This window comes from Ursus americanus, chromosome 9, assembly GCF_024610735.1.
Source record: "Ursus americanus isolate L20-20 chromosome 9, mUrsAme1.1.p, whole genome shotgun sequence".
NCBI lineage: Eukaryota > Metazoa > Chordata > Mammalia > Carnivora > Ursidae > Ursus > Ursus americanus.
The window spans coordinates 63,956,848-63,983,413 of record NC_142135.1 but is presented as its reverse complement, the minus strand read 5'-3'; the positions used below and the strand labels follow the sequence as shown (position 1 = coordinate 63,983,413).

The following is a 26,566-nucleotide window of genomic DNA, read 5'->3' as shown; positions in this document are numbered from 1 at the left end:
TGACCACATACCAGATTTTTTTTCATTAAGCTAAGGCTTGTGCCAAAATTTTCTGTGGACTTTTACCCCCAGAGCAGAGGAGATGCCCCCCCACGACTGAAGTGTTGGGCCTAGAGCCCGAAAAGTCTGCCACATGCTCAACAATTCTTTGAAGTCTCCCCCGTTTTAAAAATTCATATGAATTTTAATTCTGTTCCATAACATTTACTTAAGTGTAATCTTCTAAATTATTCAACTGTTTCCTCAAGTTTTTTCTAGAAAATCAATGTTCAAGGAATATAGGTTATATTTCAGAAGCAGGGCTGTTGACAGGGACCTCCAAGTATATGTAACAAAACAAAATTTTCCAGTGGGTTTATTATATGTGTAGGCAGGAAATGGGAGCAACACTGAGGTGTCTCTCCCAAAAATGGAAATAAGATAATCCTTTGACTATCAAACAATAAGAAACACACAATGGATCAGAGCAGAAGCAATCACACGCCGGCGGAGGGGGCCCAGGCAGGCTCAACTGAGACCAAGCTGAAGGTCTGGCACGGCATGTGCCGATCAGAGGCTGATGTGGAGAAGCAACTACCAGCAGCGACTCTCCAGCATCATCCAGGGGAAGAGCGCCCCCTGGTGCAGCGACTCTCCGGCATCATCCAGGGGAAGAGCGCCCCCTGGTGCAGCGACTCTCCGGCATCATCCAGGGGAAGAGCGCCCCCTGGTGCAGCGACTCTCCGGCATCATCCAGGGGAAGAGCGCCCCCTGGTCCACGGACAGGAGCATCAGCAAGTTTATCCCCGCAGGGAGATGGCTGCATGAGGCAACTTGCTTCCCTGGCCCAGAATCCATGCTCACCAAGTAACCGCTGATCATAATCTGACTTCCCAAGAAGATTTGCCTAAAGGGAGAGAATGATTGATAATTATATTTCCATTGTAAATATAAAAAAATACATTTACAAAAAAATATCAGTTACTGTGAGCTTGGTTAATGTGAGTTTCCTATGAGGTCCACTTTCCATGTGCTGACATACTAGGTCTGTAAAGATCTTATCAGAGCCTGTAAAGATCTCATCAGACTCCAGATGCATCAGGTTTGCCCAGATGGTGCCACCTTAAGTGGCCATTGACCATCCCCAGATACAGTCCACTCGACTACCACCATCAGGCTTCTGTACCTGCGCTGTCCAATATGGCAGCCACCAGGCACACGTGGATATTGAGCACTTGACATGGGGCCAGTCTGAACTGAGATGTGCTGTAAGTGTAAAATATACACCAGATTTCAAGGACTCTGTACCCCAAAAAGAATGTAAAACATCTCAACAGTTGTTTTTTCTAAGATAATGACTACATATTGAAATGATACAATATTTGGGATATACTGGGATAAGTGTTAATAAAATAATTGCATGTGTTTCTTTTTCCTTTTTAAAATGTGGCTAGTCGAAAACAGATACTTCACTTACATGGCTCACATTATATTTCTATTGGACATCACTCTTCTACGCAAATAATGACAGTATGTTTGACTTTAAAGTTTGCACTATCTCCTTTCTAATGAATTGGACTTGGGAAGACTCAGGAGAGGCCCAGTGGTGCCTGTCTGACATTGATATCAATCAAGCAGAATGAAGTGGCCATTCCTTATTACTTTACTTTAAAACGGCCAATAGCACTAGTATTTTAGTCCTTGCAACAGGCGCTGATGTCTTGTGCAATTCCCAACTGCGGGAACCATACGGCTGTGGAGTCGAGAGGCCTGGGCTCAAAGCTGCCTTCTACCTTGTATTAGTCAACTCTGAGCCAACTACCTAACTGGGGCCCCTCGCTCGCTCCCTCGTGAGGTGCAGATAACGGTACGTCACCCGAAAGGACTGTGCCTGCACCGAGCTCTGCCTACACCGATACCTGATGAGTGAATGCTAGAACCAAGAAGCTAAATCTTCGATTTCCTAGTAATTTAGCATTATGATTTCCAAAAGATGGAGTTGTAAGGTAAATATCAAAGATAAATATGTGAAAAGATAGGTTTTTATTCATCAAAAGTTAACAGCAACAGGCACATATTAAAATGAGTATGGCAAAGCCTTTTACAAATGGCTTCACACTCAAGCTTTCTCCCAAGAAAATGGCTGTTGCGACAAACTGTAAACATAATCGATAAACAGTCTTTTACAGTAACAAGGGAAATACAATTGAACTAAAAGAAAGCACCGGTTTCTCTTAAAACTAGATTACAGTTGTGCTTACTATACATAAAACAATTTAAAACAAATTACAAAAGTGGAATGTTTGAAGTTTTAAAATTAGTCCTTAGATTTTGTCCTAGAAAACATCTGTTCACATCAAAAGGCCCATCAAAGGGTGACGTTTCATCAAAGGGGGGGACAAGAAAACAATGCACTTTTTTCAAATCAAAACAAGAAGTTTGGTCACTTAGCTGTCTGCATAGTTTAAGGCAACTGGAGCAGCCTGTCACAGCTCACCACCTCCCTCCCCCAGTGTGGCTGCGCACTGTGGCACATTCTAAAATAATAAATAGAAGCTTACATTGCAAATCTTTCCCGCATGGATAAATATAACACATGCACAGTCACACATGCACAGACATGCACGCAAACATCCACACATTCACACACAACATACCTCTCACTCACTGCAGCGAAAGGGACTGTAGTACCCTTGCTCTGAAGGACACACTTCCCCATCCCACTTTATTTCAGATTGGCAAATACCCTGAGCTGATTATGGTGTTTTAAACATTCCACCTTTTCCTTGCATGTGCAGGTCAAGTGTACAGTAGTGAAAACAACATGCAATGTCTTCACTGCAGAATCATAATACAGCTAGGACACTGGTGTTCTTCCCCTCCCGCCCCAAATTAAAAACGAATCGTTAAAAAAAATTGCATTGCCAAACAGCACTGGAGTGAAAGCGTGGCGGTACTCTATGATAAATGCTCAGTTTCCAGTGCGCAAAATAAAACTCTAGCAAATGGGAGGCTTTGGTGGCATCCAGAGAAGAAAAAAGGCAAACCCGGGGAAAAGAGCTGCGGGTTCAGTCTGAGCTTTAAAATTCAGTGGTTCCTTCACAGTCATGCTCCAAGGCAACGTAGAACCAGGAGTTCAGAGCTGATCTGTAAACATCGAGTCTTGCAGGAGGCGGCGGAGGCCGGGCACTTCACATTTCCATCTTCTCCGAGAGAACTCAGTGGAAGGTACAGATACACGATGTTGCATCAGACTGGTTCAATTCCAAGAGATTTCTGCCGGAAGGTACAGTTCAAGTTTCGTGGTTCGAGGAACAAATGCTTCGAAAAACTCGTGGCACACCGCAAAACTTCCTCTGTTACTCCTTTCCGGTTCGCTCCTGCTGGGCTTTGCATATTCAAGGTTTCACACGAAAGCCAAATACATATTGCTGGATGTTCGGGTCTTATAATTAAAAAGTGGGGTCACGTGATCCGAGAGGGGCCACCTTGGGAATAAATAACGCTGGCCTTGTTCCTTCGGAAACCTTGGCAGCCAAGAGAACGTCCTCTCGCCTCGAGACCCCGTTTCACATTTCTAAAAACCTGCAGGAGGCAGTCTGTCCCGCTGCTGCTGGGGGCTATGATAACCGATTTTCCTGAGGTAATAACTGTGAGTTCAACTCCTCGAACGCAGCGTCCGTGTCCTCACTGGTGGACTGTTCTCTCTGCAGCCCCTTCCAGCTGGCTTTGTTCAGCCCCATATGTCCGAGCATGGTCTGGGAGAGCCTGGTATCGGAAAACCTGGCCCATTCTGTGAATAAAGGCTCCACTAGGTAAGTCATGAAACCTTGAGAAAATAAGAGAAAAAGGGCATTAACATATATGCTGAAACTTGATCTTCAAAACATCTATGCAGTGTGTATTCTCGTAAGTCCTAATCCAATATCACGTACGTTTTCAGTGTGTGTGCGCGTGTGCGCATGTAAATTTACCCAACTTCTCTGAAGAACCTATTCAGGAACTCAGTGGGACTTTAGGTAAAGGTGAACTGACAAACGCATCAAATCTGTTCTGGCGATTCCTCTCAGCTGCACAACCACATCCTATTAGAGCAAACACTCAGGGGCCCTCTCAACTCCGCGGAAAGCAGGACAGACTGTTCCAGTGAGCCAGCTGGAGGCCGAGAGGGGTCTTCCAGGCCTGCGGGGACGAGGCGGGAACTGAAGTGGCACGGGTGGTGGCCGCTCTGCTTTAGTCCCTCAGGGATGGCGATCTTCACACCTGGTCATGCTTACAACTGGCCACTTGATTTAAGTCAGAGTTTACAGAGCCAAACTCATGACAAAATTCAAGTTCTGTCACTGCTATGTAACGGTTTTTAAATTTTCTTCACCTCCAAAACTACTACTTCTCAGCAAAAGACCACACGGACCACAGACCACATAGGTTACATTTAGGCAACAAAACAATCTGGAATGAAAGCAATTAGCACCTACTACTTTTAATTAGAAAAGTGCCACAAATCGTGGTGTCTGAACTAGTAGTTAATATTGGAAATAAGGCTGTCTTCCATTTCTTCCATTCCCTCCATACATATTAACCAAGAACTGACTATCGGCCAGGCACTCTTCTAGGGAGGCCAGGAAGGCAGCCGTGAATAGACAGACAGGGTGTGCCCTCAAGGAGTTGTGCTCTGGTGAAGAGAAAGAGGTAACAAACGGAGAAAAATGTCACCACTGCCGTCAAAGAAAGCAGCAGCTCTTTGGGAGCTGTCCTCACACCACAGCGTCAGGCTGAACCATCACCCAAAGCCCTGCCTTTTCCAGGTGCCAGAGTGAAGTCGTGAGCAGCTGGTGTTTTATACCCAAGTGCAGAACCTTATTATCAGGGTTTTACGTGAGTTTCATCTTATTTGATTCACCCATTATTCCAACTGGTTGAGAGCTTCTGAATCTTGCCTGCAACATCCAACAATCCAGAAGTATTAGTTCTGGCTCGAGGTTAACCTCATTCTTTTAGCTCTGAAGTACCTGGTAGCAATGAACGGACGGGGGTGCCGGAGGGCGGGGAGCTTTCATCACGGGCTTTTGAGAATCCACTTACTGTGCCAGCCCACGGGCCTCTCTCACCTCCACAGACACTACAGGACACCATGTCAAATGCCTTACTTACCCAGGACATGATCTTTTCTTGTTTAACAAAACTATTATTCCTATCAAAGGAGGAAACTGGGTTAATTAAGCATGACTTCTCCTTACTGACCCTACGCCGGCTCTGAGTAATCACAGCATTTATTCTGTGGTCCCATGATTCACCCTAGAAACAGAATCCTTCCAAGCCCTATTTTACTTGGGATTTGATGTCAAAAAGTATTATGCCATGGAAGCACGTTACCTTCTGAATTTCTAGAAACTTTATCTTTCTGAAGTTTGGGTACACATTTCTTTACGTTCACTAATGCTCCAAGACCCTACTCAACACCAACTACTGAAATCATGCGCGTCCCCCAACACCTTGCTGACCTGGCACATGTCCTCCCACTTTACACTCAAAACCCCACCGCCCACGCCTCTGCTCTCGCACAGCTGCAGTCACAGCACATCCGTGTTTCCCGTTACTGCTACGCTCGTGTAGCTAACGGTTCTCCAGTGCCCCCTGCCTCCAGGGGCAGTGCCTGGGAGCCAGGAGACACATGCATCTGGTGCTCCGGAGGCCTGGAAAAGGGCCGACTCTGCCTGCGGAGAGTGGAGGGTGGACGAGGTGGCTCTTCCAGAAAAACGAGTCAAGCAGGCAGGTGGGAAGGACGGCAAGGCAGAAAGAGTGAAGGGGTGTCACGGATTTGGGGAAGGGACCGAGTCCCAAGCTGCTGAGGGGATGTGAGGGGCAGCTGCTGGGGAGCAGCCTCAAGAGACAGCTCGAGGGAAGATTACCAGAGGCTCGTGCGGGAGGCTGAAGAATGAACCAAGAGCGGAGCTAAGAGACATGAGGAAGCAGTAGCGGAGCTGCTCTTCACACTATCTTCCCACTTACTCAGTGGTCCCCTTTCTCACTTCAGAACGGCAACCCCCGAGTCATGCAAAAGAAGCTTCCACGTGGGCAAACCATGTATTCTTTCAGTGTCAGAACAGACACAAAGTTACTGCTGCCTACTTTGCAAAAATCATGGTTTTTAGGACCTAAGATCAAATTAGAGCAAATTATAAGAGCCAAAAGGGGTAAAACTGGCAAAATTTCAACTAAAAAATAGAAGCGAGCACAATTTTAATATTATATATTTCAAATGTATCTCTCTTCTTGACAAAATTAAAGTCAGTGGCATTTTTCTAACCAGCTATGTCTCAAGTACGCATAGTTACCGATCTGGATGTTGGCAATAGATTCAGTCTGACGGTCACAAAGTGGACTCACACCCAAATGATACTTCTTTTCTAGATCTCCTAAAAAAAAAAAAAAAATAGAATTATTAATGTGGAACATACCTATTGCTTAAGTGTATAACTAGAATCTTCATCTTACCTATAAATTCCTTAGGAAAAACATGACACACTTAATCCTCATGAGAGGCTAGCTTCTAAATTAGTTCTTTTTAAAATTTTTAAGTTATTCACAGATAGAAAAGGTTGCCAAGCTGATATCCTATTTTAAATGGAGAAGATGAAAAATTTCACTATGTGTTACCCCAAGACTGTAATCCTGTCAGCATTTTAATTTAAAACTTAAGATTTCTAAAAGGAAGGTGCATGAAATGAAGATCCATGGTTCCTGGCTTTAAGTCACTAAAAACTTCCCGCACGTTCAGACGGCCACACCTTCCACATGGAACAAAGACGGAACAAGGTCAGGGGAATCTTTCTATAGAGCGAAACTTCCAGCCTGATCTATGTCTGTTTATAAATGTGTACATACATTCGCATCCGATCATTTCAAAAGCGAACTAATTTCCAAAACAGATGCTTAATTTGTACGTGATTTGTTGTATGTACACCTACTATGAATTGTCGCTAGAAATACCAAGTGCCTCCTGCTGGACTCCTGCAAATGTGTGGGTGAGTTGATCCACGTGATGCTAAGAAGGGAACTGAACAGACTACCGACCACTCAGAACTGCAACTCGCCTTGATGGAAGAATTCCTCTGTGACTTTCTCACTCCATTGCTTGCTTAATTCCCAGGTCCGACACGGGTTACAAATATCGGCACATTTCAAAGCCATCTAGCACGCAAAATATTAAAAGTCTTTTAAGAAAAAAGTAAAAATCAATTGTACTAAGTTTCAACATATTCTAATCATGGGAAAAACAACATCTTAATAAAGAAAAAGAAAATACTGCAACAGAAAATTCACTGTCTTCTGTACTAATTTCAAGACACTGTTAGGGCTATCAATGCTCTGCAGGAATGCTGAAGGACTGCTCACCAAATACACATGCTTACTAATACCCAAGAGCCATGCGAGAGGACTGGACTAAACATAAAGCTACAAATAAACGATCTGATGCTCTCTCATTTTTAAGATGCAAGAACTGACTGAAATGTTGTTTGTTGGTCAGCACCCTAATCTCGCCAAAAATTGTTTTCGTTAGAAATCTTGAGTATGAAAACTACAGAAGCAATGGTGCTTTCCTTATTTATTTATTTATTTATTTATTTATTTATTTATTTATTTATTTTTTACGATTTTACTTATTTATTTGAGAGAGAGCGAGCCCGCGCAAGCAGGGGGAGAAGCAGGCTTCCTGCTGAGCAAGGAGCCTGACACGGAACTCGATTCCAGAACCCTGAGATCATGACCTGAGCTGAAGGCAGATGCTTAACCGACGGAGCCACCCAGGCGGTCCCATCAATGGTGCTTTCCTAAGGAGGAGATTAACCTTCTGGAAAGTGTTTCACTAACGGAAGGAGATTCCACAGCTTTCCCTCAAGATCTGACCACTTTGAAAGTGACCCCAGAAGATTTCTGTTTTATTCTAGTGGTTATGTGATCTATCCTAGAAAGAGAATCTTTCCCAGCCCCATTTTACCTGTAAAACCAAATGCCTATGCCTGGCGTCTTCTAGGCTTAAGTCACCTCTGTCCAAATGGGACCTAAACAATGACAGATACTCATTTTGGCGACTGATGTCTGTGGCTAGTATCAAAGCACCTATCTGAGTCTCCATTTGTTGCCTGGAATTAGAGAAATATAAAGAGAAAATACAAGACTTTCAATTAAATAGTTACTCTTGATTTTTCTTCTTAAACTTAATACTCTAATTGCCATTCAACTTTAGACCTATCAAAAAACTGAATTAAAGAATTCATTAAAAAAACCTACTAAAACAATCAAAACTAAAACCAAAGGAGCTTGTAGGAAAATAGCAATATGTGTACATTCCAAAAAGAGTGCTTTTATTTTTTCGGCCAAGGAAGAATTATTTGCCTTAAAAAAGTCTATATGAGATTGGTATGTTATTTTAGAAAATTCTTTGCTGGGATGTGCTGAGGGTAAACAACTCTGGTTTATTTTTTGGTGTCTGAGATCTGAAAGGCAGAAGGTTGGTTCGAACGGAGAAAGAACAGCCCATTCAACAACTAATTCCTGCAATTATTCTGACTGAGATGCTCGATTATACACTGATAAAATCCCACCAATCTGATAAAGTTTAGATAAAATTGTGTTTTCAGGGTCAAATTCAAGAATCAAAATTATCTGAATGCATATCCAACTTTTCTGGAAAGGAAAAGGTAACGTGTTAATACAAATACATTACATCATTTTTAAAACTGTCTCAAGTCAAATAACAAGAGAAATAAACTTAAAAAAAATCCCTGCCTTTCTTCCCCTCAGTGGGCCACAGCAAACATGATCCACGTATAAAGATCAGTAAAGAGCTGTCAACAGATTAAAAGGCTCACAGTATTGGATATTAAGTAAAACCCTAAATAAAGGAAACATGAAGGAATGCTATTACACAGTGCTCCTTATTTTCAGTTTTTATCAACCGAGTTAATTCTCAAACGTAAAACATGCCAAAAAAGGGAATAAAGCAAATATTTTAATCTGCCCTAATCAAGAAAAAGATAATTTATATATATATAAAAACTATGGTTTAAGCTATTTTTATATTTGTACTACGGCAAGAAACAATTTTACTTACCAGAAGTATTGTCATAACTCCAAATGGTATCCGTGAATAAAGATTTAAAAAAATAAAAAATAAAGTCCAGCTTTTTTCTCATGGTCATTACACAAAATACTTAAGTTTTTAAAATAAAGTTGTTTTAAAATATGAAAGGGAAAAAGGAAAGAACTATGATAGTAACTTCAATTTTAGTACCCAAACATATTTTTATGCCTCACCTTGTTTCCTAGAATTAGATGGTTTATACCCATTTACGTGGTTTTCTTAAGAGCACTGTCTCTCAGTGAGGCATTAGTAAAAGCTTTTGTTTGTGGATCAAAGATAAGAGATTTTGTTAACCACTAATATACTGGGCTCATTTGCACTGATGCTTTTTATTAGGTTTTCAAATGGCCTGCTTAACATTACATGGTCTTTTCTTTAAAAATTAGTATTTTCTGTTCTTTCCATCATTAATTTATCCTGTAGCTCCAGAAGCGACTCCAGGACTCTGCTACTGAACTACAAAGCATTCTTTTTACTTCTTATCAGTTTCCAAAAGCTCCTGAAATTTACTTGAATGAGTGTATTTATTATACAGAATAATTAATTTCTTTACACCTAGAATGTATGGTTTTATTCAAATGAGTATAAAATGGCAATATGTAATACTATTTACATAAATAAGTAGTAAACTGTGACTGAGTCACTGTGTATTTGGAGTGAATTTTATAATATTCAAATCTATGGAATGAGCCATAAAAATTCACTAAAAAAAATTAGTCTATACTGTACAATAGGTTTAAATTACTAGAAATTTGATATAAATTTGTAAAATAACTTAGCTATTAAATTTAACAAAAACTGAAAACTGTGGAACACCTGAATAACTTTTAAAACGTTATAAAATTGTTCTGCCAGCTTAATTTCCATAGTTCGTAAGAAATTAGATGTGTCTTAATCCAACCTACCGGCTTTCTGATGGCATATGTGAGAATAAACCAGATTCTCTCAATAATCCCACTGCAGATCTCCAGTGGTGATTTTCCAGTACTGAGGTATTCTACGAAAAAGGGCATATCTGAGTTATTTAATGGTAAGTCTCTTCCTGAACATAAAAAATTATTTGTCGGTAATATTAATCTGGTTAAAATTCTAACCTTCATTGAAAGTGTCTGTTTACTACTTTGACTCCATTAAAACACTTTCCAGAATGCAAGAATATTAAATTGCATGGCAGAATTGTACTAACCTTGTATAAAGTTGCCAAGTAATGGTTGGTTTTAATGAGGAAAGGTTGATTAACACCTGGATGGTCCAGATCGTGGGTGGCAGCCGCAATTAAGCTCAGCAAGACATCCCAAGGGGTTACAGAACCGGCAAGCTGAAGCGTGACGGGAGAATTAATTACAGACGTGTTTGAAATCAACTCGGTACCATTAATGTAGTTTTGAATTAGCCCCAAATAGCAGTGTTGAGTCTCCTCCTCCTTCGTGGTTTTTAGACGGTTCATTTAGACCACCAAGCACCTGCCAGGTGACGCCTTCGTCATGACGCTGGGCACGGCCATAATAATGGTGTGTATCCTTGCCCACGTGGAGTTCATGGACCTCGTCCTTATACCGTTTCATTTTAAACAAGCTTACTTAAAATGACAGCTAAAACATAACACCATCATTTTGCGAAACGGGTTTAAAACAAACACAGGTTTGTCTACTGTTGTTACTGTAGCAGACCTATGAGGTCTTCACATTTTTTTTATTGTTGTAAGAACACTTACCCTGAGATCTACCCCATTATCAGATTTTTAAGTGTACAATACAGTACAAGACCTATGACTGAGGGTGCTTACTTATCAACAAATTGGTTACCAGACTTCAATTAAGAATCCAAAACGTAAGGTTATTTCTGTGGTCCTAATATTTAAGGAAGCTACTGAGTAATCATGGAGAAGTCTATGTCCAGTGTGTAATAAAGTCCTCTCCCAACGGATGGATACATTCAGAACAGTGTTCACAATGTATGCACCTCAGAAAGGGCAATCTTGTAAACTAGCAATTACGATGTTACTCTCAATATTCATTGCTAATCTTAGCTGATACAATAAAATAATCACAAGAAGTAAGTTTCTTACCTGGCTGAAATTGTCAGTGATAAAATAAATAACTGAAACTGTCAAATGGTAAGAAATGATCACGTGCATACATCACCTGCTTTTCATCAGTCACCTCTCATTTTTTGGCCAACTTCTACTCATCTTTTAAGGCCTGACTCCACTGACCAGATCCCCACCTTGCTCTCTGCCTCCAGCCCCTAAGCAAGCAAATGACTGATTTGCGTTCCTACAACACCTCGATGTCCTGCCATAGTGACACTCTGCAGGGCATACTTTTATCTTGGTTAACATTAGGGCAACGCTCTCTACACTCGTGGGACCCTGCGTCCTACAGTAAAATATTTTGACCATATACTATCAACACAGTTATACTTACTGATTATAATACTGGATTAATATATATTGCATATGATAAAACAGAGGTGAAAGTTGAAAATCTTTAAATTATGAGATAAAAAATAAATTTAGATAAAAATTCTAACATTTTTCTTCCTATACCAGAATGGACTTTTTTCCAACCCCTATGTCAAGTTCATCTCAGACTGAAAAAAAAAAAATCATCTGAAGGCTTGAATCCCCTGGAAAACTGTATGCTGTTTGAAGGCAGAAAATCTGCATTATTTTGTATTATCTATAATTGCTATGTGGAAAGGCTCAATGGATGGAGAGGATGGTGAAGAAAATGATTTCTTCTTTAGGATATGCAAAAGCATTTAAAAAATAAAGATGTTTAAAGCGCTGCTTACTAATCGAGATACAAAGGAGGCGTACTACGGGGGCAGCTCCCCTCCCCGACAGAGACGTGCGGGCATGGCTATGGGCGTCTTACGAACATGTAATTTATTAAGCGATATGCACAGGAATCATATTCTCATGAGAATGAAAACACAGGGGAAGCGGCAGAAGAACAGACACGCACTCTCCTGGGAGAATACAGTAATCCAGAATGAGACTTAATAAAAGAATTAATGTATCATTACACAGGACATCAAACAATCTCAGGAAGATTTAAGAGTTGACCATTAAAAAGAGAAACATGAGAAGGAGCAACTGAATTTTTTAAAGTCCTGCGAAGGGAAAGTAAGTTGTAAGTTGAAAATAAATTCACATGAAAAAAAATTTTTAAATAAAAAGCATTTCTGCTTGTAAAAAAATTTTCATCAGAAAGAAAACTTTATGAGCTTTATAACAAAGACAAAGAAATCAATGACATGAATACAATTTTTTTAAGTGCATTAAAGCCAAAGGCAAATGTTATTTCCGTTCCCGTGAGTCTATCTGGTAACACCGACAGCACCGAGTCATGTGACGTCCAAGAGCCAGACGTCACCTGCATCTGCAAAGCTATCATGGGCCCTTTCTCAATAGTGATGGTGAGGTTTCCTGTGCTCGGTAAAAAACCTCACCGTTTTTGTTGTTGCGTTTAAGTGCTAATAGGCTCAACTAAAACCATGATAATCTGCATAAGTTCAGCTATGAAAACATAAAGAGCAAGCCCTAAAGTTAGAGCTGATGCAAGTACAGAGAGAAGGAACTTTCCCTAACTTTCTAGTAATTTGGGGGGCTATAAAAAGAATATTTCTTTTTGCACTTAGAGTCCGGGAATTAGCTCTTACACAGGAATCGTACATAACTGAAGGCAGGTTTCTCACTAAATACTGTACCTAAGCCTTTCTATTTACGATTCCCTCTGCGCTGCATCTTTCTACGGCTGACTCACCCCTCAAGTTTCCCCTTTCGGTTTTGGTGTTTTCTGACCACTCCACCTGAAGCCGTAAATGCTTGCCATCCACTGGCACTCTCCAGCACATTCCTCTATTTCTGGTTCTCCAAAGCAGTAATTACTACAATACACGTCAACATTCTAAAGATATTTATTTGTCAGAGAGAGAGCAGAGAGAGCGCACAAGCAGGGGGAGCAGCAGGCTGCCGCTGAGCAAGGAGCCCGAGGCGGAACTTGATCCCAGGACGGTGGGATCATGACCTGAGCCGAAGGCAGACGCTTAATGACTGAGCCACCCAGGCGCCCCACATGTCAACATTTATTTGTTTAACGACTGCTTCTTCCACTGGGACCTTTCCTGTCCTGTTTACCACTGGATTCTTAGCACTGGAAAATGTACTCAATTAATGAACGAAAGCACGTGAAAGCATGATGCCACATGAAAGCCTGGGAAGTGAAAAAGATACAATCTTAAGGCTTTTTATTTTTAGAACTTTGAGTGATTCTGTTTTAAAATGTAAACTACAATAAAGGAGAAGGGAATTTTTGCATCTGAGGGCTCAGTGATTTTATCTCTTTCAGTGAAGCTTCAACTAAGTTCACCGAGTCTGTTAGTGATGAAAGTATTTAAAGGAAGAATTATCAGAGCTACACAGGCAAAAAAAAAAAAAAAAAAAAAAAAAAAGTTTAAAAATTAGTATTGCCAGAGCTGGACAGGTAAGACTGTTCTTATTCATTTGTATCCACAAGGTCCCCATCCTGCATGTCCTCTGCCCCTCCGGCCCCACCACTGCCTGGCATCAACCCTAACTTCCGAGCCCCTGGATTCTGGCTGGGGGTGGCCAGTGGACGACGGGAGGGGAGAAGCCTTCACAGACATGCTCACTAGGTTTATTAACTTCCTGTGTCTCACAGAACAGGAAACTTAACCATCATCATTCCTGTGATTACTTACTGATTTCTCCCAAAAAACTCTCAAACAGAGCCTTCAGGCTTGGCCCAGAGTTTTCTAAAGTTCAATTAAAAAACTGGGCACTTGGGAGTACACATTTGTCAAAACTGTACCCACGATCTCTGACAAATAAATAAAATCTTAAAAAGGGGGGGGGAACGCCTGGGTGGTTTAGCTGGTTAAGCGTCTGCCTTCAGCTCAGGTTATGATCTCAGGGTCCTGGGGTCGAGTCCCACCATGGGCTCCTTGCTCAACATGGAGCCTGCTTCTCCCTCTGCCTGCCGCTCCCCATGCTTGTGCTCTGACAAATAAATAAATAAAATCTTAAAAAAAAAACAACTGATACCCATGAAATGTATACATTATTGCATATGACATTTAAAAAGCATAAAATTGCTTTTTATTTTTTTTATTTTTATTTTTATTTTTTTTAAGATTTTATTTCTTTGACAGAGAAAGAGACAGACAGTGAGAGAGGGAACACAAGCAGGGGGAGTGGGAGAGGAAGAAGCAGGCTCCCAGGGAGGAGCCTCATGCGGGGCTCGATCCCAGAACGCCAGGATCACGCCCTGAGCCGAAGGCAGACGCTCAACGACTGAGCCACCCAGGTGCCCCTGAAATTGCTTTTTTTTAAAAAAAAGTGATGCAGGGTGCCTGGGGGGCTCGGTCAGTTAAGTGCCCGACTCTTTGATTTCAGCTCAGGTCAAAACCTCAGGGTTGTGGGACCGAGGCCTGCATCAGGCCTACTGGGGAGTCTACTTGGGATTCTCTCTCCTTGTCCCTCCCCCTCTGCCCTAGCCCCCCCACGCACACGCGTGCTCACTCACTCTAAAATAAATTTAAAAAAAAATCATGATGTATATACTTTAAAAATTGGGGTATTTTCACATATTCCACAATCTCTTTAAAAAAATCAGAAGACTGGCGACCATGTGGCTAAATTCTTAAAGTTGGCATCAACTAGCACAAACTGGTTTAGTCAGGCTGCTTTCTTTCTAACATCTAGCCAGAATTCAGATCCCAGGGGAGAAGAGTTTAGAAGCAGGGCTAAGAGCAAGCAAATGTAATTTCAGAACCCTCAGGGGTAGGAATGGTCCACAAGCAAATGTGACTTTCTGTTATCATCTCCGTTGATGATTCCCACACCTGTATCTCCACCAGATTCTCTCCTGTGCTCCAGACTCTTTGATCCAACTCTCTAGTTATCATCTCCATTTGGATATCACATGAATATGTTTGATTCCACATATCCAAAATGGAACTCATCATCTCTGCCAGGCTTACCCCCCAAACTTGCTCCCTTTTCTACACTCTTTCTCTCCCAGAATTCCACCTTCTACTCAGCTGCCCCATGCAGTCTTCATCGACTCTTCTCCCTATTTCATTCCCCCAAATGCATGCAGACACCATAACCTAGGCACTCTAACTCTCAAGAGACCTTACAGACCACCCACCTCTCTCCTTCCCCAAGGCTACTTGTCCCAGCTTGGGCCGCCAGGCTCCCTCGTGCTGCATCGAAATAAAACAGCTCCTGACAGAGTGTCCATTTTCCTGGGCTTGTCGGAGTTATTTTTACACCACAGCCAGCGTAGTTTCCTAAAGTCTCCTGTTTCCCTTCTGTAGCTCCCCATTCATTCACTGAACTGGACTAATGCCGTCCAGCCCGCCTGGAGCTCACAAGGAGCCTGGTGTAAATGCCAGTGTCTTAATACAGCTCTGGGGAGGGGGGGGGGGGTCCTAGGATCTGGACCTTGCCTGGACTTCTCCAGCCTCGCTCTCAACAAACACCCAGTTCTCCAGCGGCTGCACTTACAAATATAACCACAGTGGGAAACTGGATCCAGCCTGGCCTCGCTCTTGTAAAGGAAGGCTCTCATTCTGAGTCAGATCACTAATTTAAGGAAAAGTATTTGAAAGGAAGTCCAAGGCATTTTCTTAGGATTCTCACCCACCGGAAGTGTCGGCACCTTACCTTAGGTTCTTTTAAGTAACAGTGCATGGCCTGAGTAACATCTGCAGCGTGGACTGCATTGTGGTAAGGGTTCTGACTGTGGTAATCTTCTTGAATCATAACTGCATCAGAGAAAAAAGACCCCAGATTTCACTGTAGGTGAGAAGCATGCACAAGTACAAAACTTATGACGATTACAAGCTTTCCGCTTCAAATTTTCACGTGGCTCTCAGCTAACCGTCAGATTCAGAGAGACAATCACCTCATAAACCACGTGGATACCAAAGAATCACCATTTGACTGCTATGTGGTTTGAAATTTTCAGAAGGTATTCCTGCCAACACAATAAATATTTTTCTCCTTTAAAATGTGAATCTATCATTGTGCCAAACTCCCCTTTTAAATGTAATTTTAAAAGTTTCTCAATTTGTTTAAAAAACACTAAAATTCATCCAACACATACTTATTGCACCAAGTACTGTTTTAGATTCTAGACATTTATCAGTGAACAACAATCTATATGAAGCTAAAATATTACAGTTATTGGGGGTATAGGACCATGATCCTACGGGTGCAGCAGTGAGGTAAGTTTTGGATCTGGAATTGGTTTTTCGGTGGTAGGACTGGGCCTTCTGCTAATCGTACTCTCCGCTCGGTGTCTGTTATGCTCTCATGAAAAAGCAGACTACGATTAGGGTGCAGCTATCCCCACTGCCATCAAGCCTGCCGATCGGCCCCAATAAACTAACACTCAAATCTACTGGTCACTAAGTAAAGTGAGCCAATTCCACAGCCGTAAACTAGGACTCACTGGTGAGAAGGAAGGAGCACTGGAATTCTATATTTACCTTACTTCATCCTTTCAAACAACCTTTTCATTACTCTTGTTAGTATCTATTTTTGTATGTGTTTTACAATTTATACCATATATAAGTATAGTATTACAGGCATATAAATTATAAATAAATATACATGAAAAGTTTCTCAAAGGCCTTGGTAATAAATTTATCTTAGTTTGGTATTTAAGAGGAAAGAAAATATTCTCTCCTTCTTTAAAAAAGTAAGAGATAATCCTTCATACTAAGTTTAGCATATTTATTTGGTGAAAAACTTCAACTTTTTTCCTAGCAAAGCAGTCCTAAGCAAATCTCACCCTGCATGTTTAAACATATTAAAAATAATCCTTAAAGTTTACTGTAAAGAGATTCCTGGGATCAGAAAAAGAGAACACCTAAGTACAATGTAGCTGATTTTTTAAAGTTTGAGCTTTCAAACTTTTTCAAAAGGACAGAAACCGTGTCATCTTTGTAACAGAGCTGTGGTCAATGGAACAGACCGACAGCAGCTTCACCCTGCTCTCCATCCAAGGCTTTGAACCTTCAACGCTTCCTGGCCGAGAGGTGGTGCTCACCCCCACGTGATTTGCTTTGGCCAAGAGGATGCTGTGGAAGTGATGGAGATCCAGTGCCGAGACTGGGCTCCGGGGGTCTGGGGACACCAGCTTCTCTTGGAGACTGCCCACCGCTCCTTGAACAAGCTCAGCTTGTTGTAAAATAAATATTTCCTTCTTTTTTGTTTTTAATGTGAATTTATTAAGGTGCCAAACTCCTCTGCCTCCTTCTAATTGAATGGGAGACCATGGAGAGCTGAGCCACACGAAACCCAGTGCCCCAGCTGAGGTCCCAGGCAAGGCCCAGAGAGCAGCTCGCCTGCTGTCAACTGCAGACCATAAATGAGCTCAGCCAGACCACAAGCAGATTCCACGGCCCCACGGACTCAGGAGCTAAACAGATGCGTGTCAATTCAAGCCACTAAATTTGGAGTAGTTTGTTTTAGAGCAATAGCTAACTGATATAACTGATGAAAATTTAAACAGGTTCTTGTTTAAATCTTATTACTGTTAAATGGGTTAGAATCACTTACCTAAAAATCTACGAAGTTTCATCATATCTAAATGGAAGTACTCAATTAATCCATGAAGACTAAATAAATGAAAGGTTAAACTGACTAGACTGTTTCCTAAAATGAAAGAAGAAGAGATGTTAGTAAGAAATATAGGCTCGCATAATTGCGCTGTGCTTCCAAATACGGGTTTTGAATATAAAACACGGAGAGTACAACTTCCTACCTTTTGCCTATCTAAAATTTACATCCTTCTATTTTACCAGCTATGAACTTTAAATCTCACATCTCTTTTTTTCCATTCTAAGGAAAAAATTGGCTTTGTTTCGTTTTTCTACAACCAAGTAAGACAAGCATTTTCAAATAGATTTTTTGAAAGACACCAAAATAATTACAATGAATAGAAAACTTTGAAAATTGTCCCACACTAGGCTGAACGCAACTTCCCAAAGCACTGAAAACCTGGCTGCACTACCTTCAGCTGCACATCCCTCTACCACGGTGCTTTCACTGAGCGAGGATGTCCAAAGTCAACTGCCTTAGCTCCACTGTGTTAGCGGCAGGTACTGCTTATTTTCCAAGGTACAGAGCTAAGAGCAGGATTGATGACTTCAAGATCAAAACTTGGAACTTGACCACTTGACTCCCCCACGCTTGTAGCAAGAAATCTGAGTAGCTGGAAGGGGGGTGGGTAGCGGTCACAAAACTAAGCAGAATTCTATTCTATCACTACACAGCAGTCTTTCTACGTTTTTCTAGTGAAATGATTAATTTACCTCCTCCAATGCCTATTTTCAAGGCTTTTCTACTCTTCTCAAACTTTTGACATACTTCCCGTTCACCCCCTCATTCTCAACAGGCTCAGACTTCACAGAAAATACATAAGCCCTCAAGTTTCCTTTCCTTTTCAAAGCCAATCCCTTTACCTCTCCAGAGTTTCTCAGAAACCTTGCTTCGATATCCTACCAACACACTCCACATGCCTCCTCCATCCCAGAGAATCCAAATATCCCTCCTCAGTCGCTCCCTATTTGTTCCAATAAGCATGAGCACAGGGACATGCTCTAGATTTTCTTGTCTTTCAAACAACAAAGAGTATCTGAGTCTGGGCTCTCTCCAGTGTCACCCTCTCTATTCCCCTACATAGCTAAATTTTCTGAAAGAGCTGCCACATGCAGTAGGGACTACCTCACCCTCAACTTCCACTCCTTTGTCACTGACAACGGAGTCAACACTAGTACAGAAATTAAATTTGGAAAAACTACCATTGTTATAAATAATGGTTAGTTTCTCTTCCAAGATGTGACTCTCCATTTTTTAAACCTTCTATTATATTTCTCAAAGTTTTGTAGATTTCCTCTATAGGACACATATATCGTCTTAATTTTTAAAAATGTAAGTTTTAAAGAGTTATAAGTTATTGCCAGCATTTAGACAACAACCATAACCATGATTTTAGTACTCTCTAAAGAAATCCATGATTCTTACAAAAATCTATAAAACACTTAACTATTCCCACATTGCGTATGTATAGTAATAACATTTATGAAGAATTTAAAAGGACCATTGGCTTAATCTCATTACCCCAAACTGCCTAAACAATTGTCAACAGAAGCCCATGGCTGAGGAAAAATATAAATTAACTGAAAAATATTTGAATGAGAAACCCTGGAAAAGATGCAGCAGACCAAAAGATATTCTTTTTAAAAAACCTTTTCAAATCTTTTATTTTTAAGAAACTAAATGTTAAAACGCATCCAAATCCTGGTAACACTCTATTGATATAAACAGGAGCCCATGTGGTTTGGAATCATTTGTGAAGAAGTGAGCTATATTTCAGTTATTACTGCTGTAACAACCAACTTTGCTTGGGTATATACATAGATATTTCACAATGTATGTTCAAGCAAACAATCCAGTTAAAAAATAGAGGATATGAACAGACATTTTTCCAAAGAAGACCCACAGATGGCCAAGAGCTGGATGGAAAGATGCTCCATATCACTAACCATCAAAGAAATGCAACTCAAAACCGTAATGAGATATCACCTTACTTACACCTGTCAGGACAGTTATCAAAAAGACAAGAAATAACAAGTGTTGGTGAGGATGTGGAGAAAAGGAAACCGCCCACTGTTGGCGGGAAGGTAAATTGGTGCAGGCACTCTGGAGAACAGTAGGAGGATCCTCAAAGAATTAAAAAGAGAACTAACATATTATCCAGAGTTTCCATTTCCAGGTATTTATCCAAAGAAAAGGAAACACTAATTCAAAAACATATGCACCCTATGTTCAGTGCAGCATTACTTACAATAACCAAGTGATGGAAGCAACCTAAGTGTCGTAGACAGATGAACGGATAAAGAAGATGTGGTATACATATACAAAGGAATATTATTCAGCCATGAAAATGAAGGAAATTTTGCCATTTGCAACAACATGGCTTAATTTTAAGGGCGTTATGCTAAGTGAAATAAGACAGACAGAGACAGACAAATGCCACAGATCTAACTTATATGTGGAATCTTAAACAAAAAACCAAGCTCACAGATACAGACAATAAACTGGTGGTTGTCAGAGGCAAGGGTTGGCAACGTCGAGAAAATGAGTGAAGGGGTTCAAAAGGTACAAATCTCCCGTTATAAAGTAAGTCTGGGGGATGTTATGTACAGCCTGGTGACTATAATTAATAATACTGTATGGACGGGGCACTTGGGCGCTAAAATCAACAGCAGGTTATTGCACTGATGCAAAAGAACAGATCAGTGATGTGGAATTTAGGGTAGTAGAAACCACCTAAACTGAACAGTAATAACAAAAAAAATTTAAAAATGAGAAAGGTTTCAGGGACCTCTGGGACAACATCAAGCACAGTAATATTCACAATAGGGGCCCTCAAAGGAGAAAACAGAAAGGAAAAGGGCAGAAAACTTATTTGAAGAAATAATAGCTGAAAACTTCCCTAACTTGGGGAAGGGAAACGGACATCAGGTCCACAAAGCACAGAGAGTCCCAAACAAGATGAGCCCAAGGTCGACACCAAGACAAATAATTAAAATGTCAAAAATTAAAGATGAAGAGAGAATCTTAAAAACAGCAAGAGAACAGCAACTAGTTATGAACAAAGGAAATCCCGTAAGACTACCAACTGATTTTTCAGCAGAAATTTTGCAGGCCAGAAGAGAATGGCATGATATATTGAAAGTACTGAAAGGAAAAAACCTACAAGCAAGAATACTCTACCCAGAAGGCTGTCATTCAGAATTGAGGGAGAGATAAAGAGCTTCCCAAACAAAAGTTAAAGAAGTTCATCACCACTAAACAGGCCTTAGAAGAAATGTTAAAGGATTTCTTTGCGCAGAAAGAAAAGGTCAGAAATAGAAGAAAATTATGAAGGAAAAAAGTCTTACTAGTAAAAGCAAACATAGTATAAAGGTAGTGGACCTGCCACTTATAAAGCTTACATTAAGGTTAAAAATCAAAAGTAGTAACATCAACTATATCTACAATATTTACTTAGGAAATATATACAATATGACATAAAAAACAAAATACTGCAGGGGGGGGGAGTAGAAATGTAGTCCTTTTAGAATGTGTTCAAACTTAAGTGACTGTCACCTTAAAACAGGCTGCTATATATATAGGTGGTTATGTATGAACCTCACGGTAACCATGAGCCTCTAAGAGATACACAGAAAATAGAAAGGAATAAAAATACAACACTAAACAAAGTAATCAAATCAAAGGGAAGACAGCAACAGAAGAAAACTGAGAACTATAAAACAACCAGATAACAACAAAATGGAAATAAATACATACTATTAACAATTACTTCAAATGTGAATGGACCAAATGTTCCAATCAAATAATACAGGGTCACTGAATGGATTAAGAAATCAAGACCCATCTCTATGGCCTACAAGAGGCTCATTTCAGACCTAAAAACATATACAGACTGGAAATTAAGGGATGGAAAAAATATTCCATGAGAATAAAAATGAAAAAAAGCTTGGGTAGCAATACTTGTATCAGACAAAACAGGCTTTAAAAGAAAAACTGTAACAAGAAAGGAATTGCATAATGAAGGAACCAATCCAACAAGAGGATACAAAGAAATGGTAAATATCCATGCACCCAACACAGAAGCACCTAAATATATAAAGCAAATACTAACAGACATAAAGGGAGAAATTAACAGTAATACAATATTAGTAGGGGACTTTAATACCCCCCACTTAGTATCAGTAGATGGTCATCCAGGCAGAAAATCAATAAGGAAACGGTGGTCTTAAATTACACCTTAGACCAGATGGACTTAACGTATATATACAGAACATTCCATCTAAAAACAGCAGAATACACCTCTTCTGAGGGTGAACACGGAACACTGTATTCTCCAGGACAGATCATATGTCAGGCCACAAAACAAGTCTCAATAAATTTAGGAACACTGAAATCATGTCAAGTATCTTTCCCAACCACAACAGTATGAAACTAGATTACAAGGAAAAAAAGACCGGAAAAAACACAAACATGTGGAGGCTAAACAATATGCTAACGAAGAGCCAAGGCGTCAACAACAAAAATCAAAGAGGAATTCAAACACAACTTGAGTCAAATGAAAGCAAAAATATAATGTTCCAAAATAGAAGAGACACAGCAAAAGCAGCACTAAGAGGGAAGTTTATAGCGATAAAGCCTACCCAAAGCACTAAGAAAAATATCAAGAAATAATCAAAGCTTACATGTAAAGGAACAAGAAAAAGAGTTAAAAACAAAGCCCAAAGTTAGTAGAAGGAAGGACATAATAAAGATCAGAGTGGAAATAAATGAAATGGGACTTAGACAATAATAGAAAAAAATCAATAAACCTGAGAGCTGATTCTTTGAAATGATAAAGTTGATAAACCTTTAGCCAGATTCATCAAAACAAAAACAAAAACAAAAAAACAGGACTCAAATAAATACGATCAGAAATCAAAGAGGAGAAGATACAATAGACACCACAGCAATACAGATTTTAGGAGACTAATAAAACAAGCACATGCCAACAAACTGGACAACCTAGAAGAAATAAATTCCTAGACACATATAATCTTCTAAGCCTGAATTACAAAGAAACAGGATATCTGAACAGTCCAATTATTAGCAATGAAATGAATCAGTAATCAAAAAAACCCCAAAGTCCAGGACCAGATGGTTTCACATGTGAGTTCTATCAAACATTTAGAGAAAAAAAGAGGAAGTACCTATCCTTCTCAAACTATTTCAAAAAATTTAAGAGGAAGGAATGTTTCTGTATTCATTCTACAAGGCCAGCATCACCCTGACACAAAAACCAGACACTACAAAAAAAGAAAATGACAGTTTAATATTCTTGATGAACATATATGCAAAATACTCAACCAAATATTACCAAACAAACTCAACAACATATTAAAAGGATCATACACCACGATGAAGTGGGTTTTACTCCAAAATATAAGGATGATTCCACATCTGCAAATGAATCAACATGATACATCACATTAACAAAATAATGGATAAAAATCATATGATCATCTCAATAGATGCAGGGAAACCATTAGACAAAATTCAACATTCATTATATGATGAAAACTCTCAACAAAGTGGGAATAGAGGGAACATACCTCAATATAAAAAAGGCCAATTACGATAAAACCATAAATAACATACTCAAAGGTGAAAAGCTGAAAGCTTTCCTTCTAAGATCAGGAACAAAACAAGGATGCCCACTCTTGCCACTTTAATTCAACACTGTACTGGAAGTATGGACCACAGCAATCAGACAAGAAAAAGAAATAAAGGCATCTAGATTTTGAAGGAATAAGGCCATAACACAGGCCTGGCACCAAGAGTCCCTCACATGCCAGATACATTTCATGGGTGACGAACCATATCTTGGTATTTCACACATAACCTCTCATTGCTATAAAAGGAATGTACTCTACCAGGTGGCAAGTACTTTCTTCCTTGTCATGGGCAAGCTGGGGACCATTTGTCTTGGTGGGAATCACTGAGTTTTGCCTCTTCCCTGCCCTTCCCAAAATGTCCTCTGGTGAACTGCCCAGAATAAGAAGTACAGAAAACACTGGATCAATAAACAAGAAAGGAAAACTATATACTTGGATACTATATATATATACATATATATATAATCATCCAGAACTCATTTCAGCCTAAGCAGTTTTAAAAGAAAAGCACTTTAAATTAAATTATGAAAATTAAAAAAAAGTTTTCTTCTGCCCATTTGCTTCTCAATAATCTCTCTTCATGGATAGAATTCCTGTTACTTTACAGTGGCTATATTTAACTGAACATGTGTAAAACCATCTGTAAAATTATAGGTGGGCAGCTAACTCCTAACACTCAACCTTAGGAAGAAACGATTTAGCCAACTCCACAGAAACTAACGAGGAGATTCCAGTGAAAGCAAAGTGTTAAATTAACGAATGAGCTAGTGGCTCTTCTGCCCTTCCCGTACACTGTCAACCTCACTCTACTTTCATCCCCAAGATCCCTGACTAGCAGGGTATGCACTTTTTAGAAATAAAATTTAGAGAACAATCACTTATTTCAATGAGTGACAAGTGTCCCAGTAGACTAATAATAGGCTATGAGCTATTACAGTTTACATAAAGCTAAACTTTGAAGGTGCTAAGGGTGACATTGTTTTATTTACATTTATTTTGAGATAACAACTGAAGTAATATTCATATTAAGTGAGGAAAAAAAAGGAATTTCCCAGATCTTAGAAGAAGATGAGTCAACTGATACTTTACTATCTATATTTTTTTTAAAACGAGAAGGCTGAAGGGAAGGACAACTGTGTAAATGATACTAGAGAATTTTCTGTGTGGACATGCCAAAGTGGGGGCGGGGAGAGGTGGAAGAGAAATAGATAAGGAAACAAAAACAAAAACAAAAACAAAAGGCAGGGAAGCAGGAGACAGGTAAGCTGATACGACAGAGTTCATGGTCTTTATGATTTCGCCTAGAATCAAATTTATTTTTATTTTCTGTCAACAGCGTACGAACAAACAGAAGGTGATTACAAAGCTATTTTCACCTTACATTACCACACAGATTATAGGGAACAATTTATCACATTTATTTTTAAGATAGTGAAAAGCTAGATCCACACTGATTCTCAAGATGAATAAAGTTGTATCTGCTTCTCCATTTTCCATATTTGGCTTCCTTATGAAATGAGCTTCATTCCAAAGTAAAATAAGAAAAAACAAATGAACGGTGATTTCAAAGTATATAGCAGCAAACTACACAGTTGTTACTTCATTCTAAACACTCAGAAGTGACTTCCTCTCAGTGTACTTTCCAATCTGCTTCACTTATTAAAAAGAAATTTAGACAAGGACAAAGTCTAGTTGAACTACATGTACCATTTTCTATGCCAAAAATTTTATCCTAAATAAAAATGATCCCCAAAGGGAATCCTTTTCCTATTCCCAAAGAGAATAAGGAAACATGACCCCCACCCCTAAAACAAAGCAGAACATAGGAGGGGGTAAACGGATTAGAGTCACCTTGTGTTTTCAAACCAGTCAGATTCCACAGATTCTGACAGGACTCCTAAAGAAGCTACAGGCTCATCCCCATCCAACCTTGGAGAAGCAGGGGCAGAGGGAACCACTGCTGCTGATTAGAATATGTCATCTCGCTCAAGTGTTCAGAGAAAGGAAAGCCTAAGAACCACAAAGTCAGAAGAAAGGCTATCTCTCAAAATATCATCAATCTACCACATACCTGTGGCTATCAAAGCTGGAATACAGTATCAGAAGACGTCATTGTGAATAGCCACAATCCAAAACAGAAACCAAAACAGAAAACAACAATTTCTTGTCGGGTTATCCACAATAGTAGCATTATAACTAGGGTGATGATTATAACTTTTGATTACTGCTAAGAGTAATGAAAAAATAAAATTATGAGAGTGACTCTCTGGGCTTATAGATCAGTCACTAAAGCAGGGACAAAACGGTGTTGTGCTGCCAGCAGAGGGCTCATAACCTAAGGAAATGAAAGCGACAATCCACCAGTGGCTGTACCATCAATACAGCCGTCTAGAGTACACAGGAATCTGAGTAAGTCAAACTCTTCACTTACCGTTTGTTAGTCTATCAAACAGAAAGATATCAAAATTCCAATTTCCAACTTTTTCCAGCATACACTGAAATGAAAACCAAACATTCCTACTGTAATTTAATTTCAGTAACAGTCTGTCTTTTGTACATAGTCCATAGAGAAGTTAGTGAAAATGGAAAGAGATCTAAGAAATGCAAAGTATCATTCTCTTTTTAATCATGACCTTTCCAACTGGCTTCAAAAAAGTGTCCAAAATGTAAGCTCCATTTGGAAAACCAAATATTATTTTGTTTTCCAATTAATGAATGTACAGGTAAGGTTAATGTTTCTTTCAACTCATTGCTACACTCCCATCAACTTTTTAAGAATTCTAATATAATTTAACACCATGGAAGCGTGGTTCATACACTGCATGGTCTAGCACCTAGATTTTAAAAGTCTGGTAAAAATAAGTTGTAACAGCTGAGTACTTACTATACTCCATACTGTTAAAAGTGCTAGTTCATTCTTACTATTCATATCAAAACTATGAAGCAGGCATTGTTTTCAAACCTAGTTTACAGATGGGGAAACAGGCTAAAAGTAACTAACTCGAGCACGTAGAAAGTAACAGAGCTGGGATCTAAAATCAGGTGGTCTGACTCTGGAAACTAGGCACCTAACATCTATACTACACTATGCTTAAATTATTTGTTATTCATTTTCCTAAAAAACACTCCCAACTTGCAGGCATTTAT

The 26,566-nt window shown here is 39.8% G+C and overlaps 1 protein-coding gene across 8 annotated transcripts in view; it reads right to left on the bottom strand.

The window, feature by feature from the left end:
- Nucleotides 1-339: 339 nt before the first annotated feature.
- Nucleotides 340-26,566, bottom strand: part of PDE7A (phosphodiesterase 7A) — a 263,405-nt gene continuing 237,178 nt past the window's right edge. For 7 of the 8 annotated variants that reach the window (XM_087864857.1, XM_087864858.1, XM_087864859.1 and 4 more), the window contains 9 exons: nucleotides 25,851-25,914; nucleotides 17,727-17,822; nucleotides 15,825-15,925; nucleotides 10,314-10,445; nucleotides 10,033-10,124; nucleotides 7,982-8,126; nucleotides 7,077-7,173; nucleotides 6,318-6,398; nucleotides 2,004-3,808 (listed from right to left, as the gene is read on the bottom strand). In XM_087864857.1, coding sequence (XP_087720983.1) covers nucleotides 3,600-3,808; nucleotides 6,318-6,398; nucleotides 7,077-7,173; nucleotides 7,982-8,126; nucleotides 10,033-10,124; nucleotides 10,314-10,445; nucleotides 15,825-15,925; nucleotides 17,727-17,822; nucleotides 25,851-25,914 — 1,017 coding nt within the window. In that variant the 3' untranslated portion in view covers nucleotides 2,004-3,599. Of the gene's footprint in view, nucleotides 887-2,003; nucleotides 3,809-6,317; nucleotides 6,399-7,076; nucleotides 7,174-7,981; nucleotides 8,127-10,032; nucleotides 10,125-10,313; nucleotides 10,446-15,824; nucleotides 15,926-17,726; nucleotides 17,823-25,850; nucleotides 25,915-26,566 lie in introns of those variants that run through there. The other variant, XR_015725837.1, reaches the window with a different exon arrangement.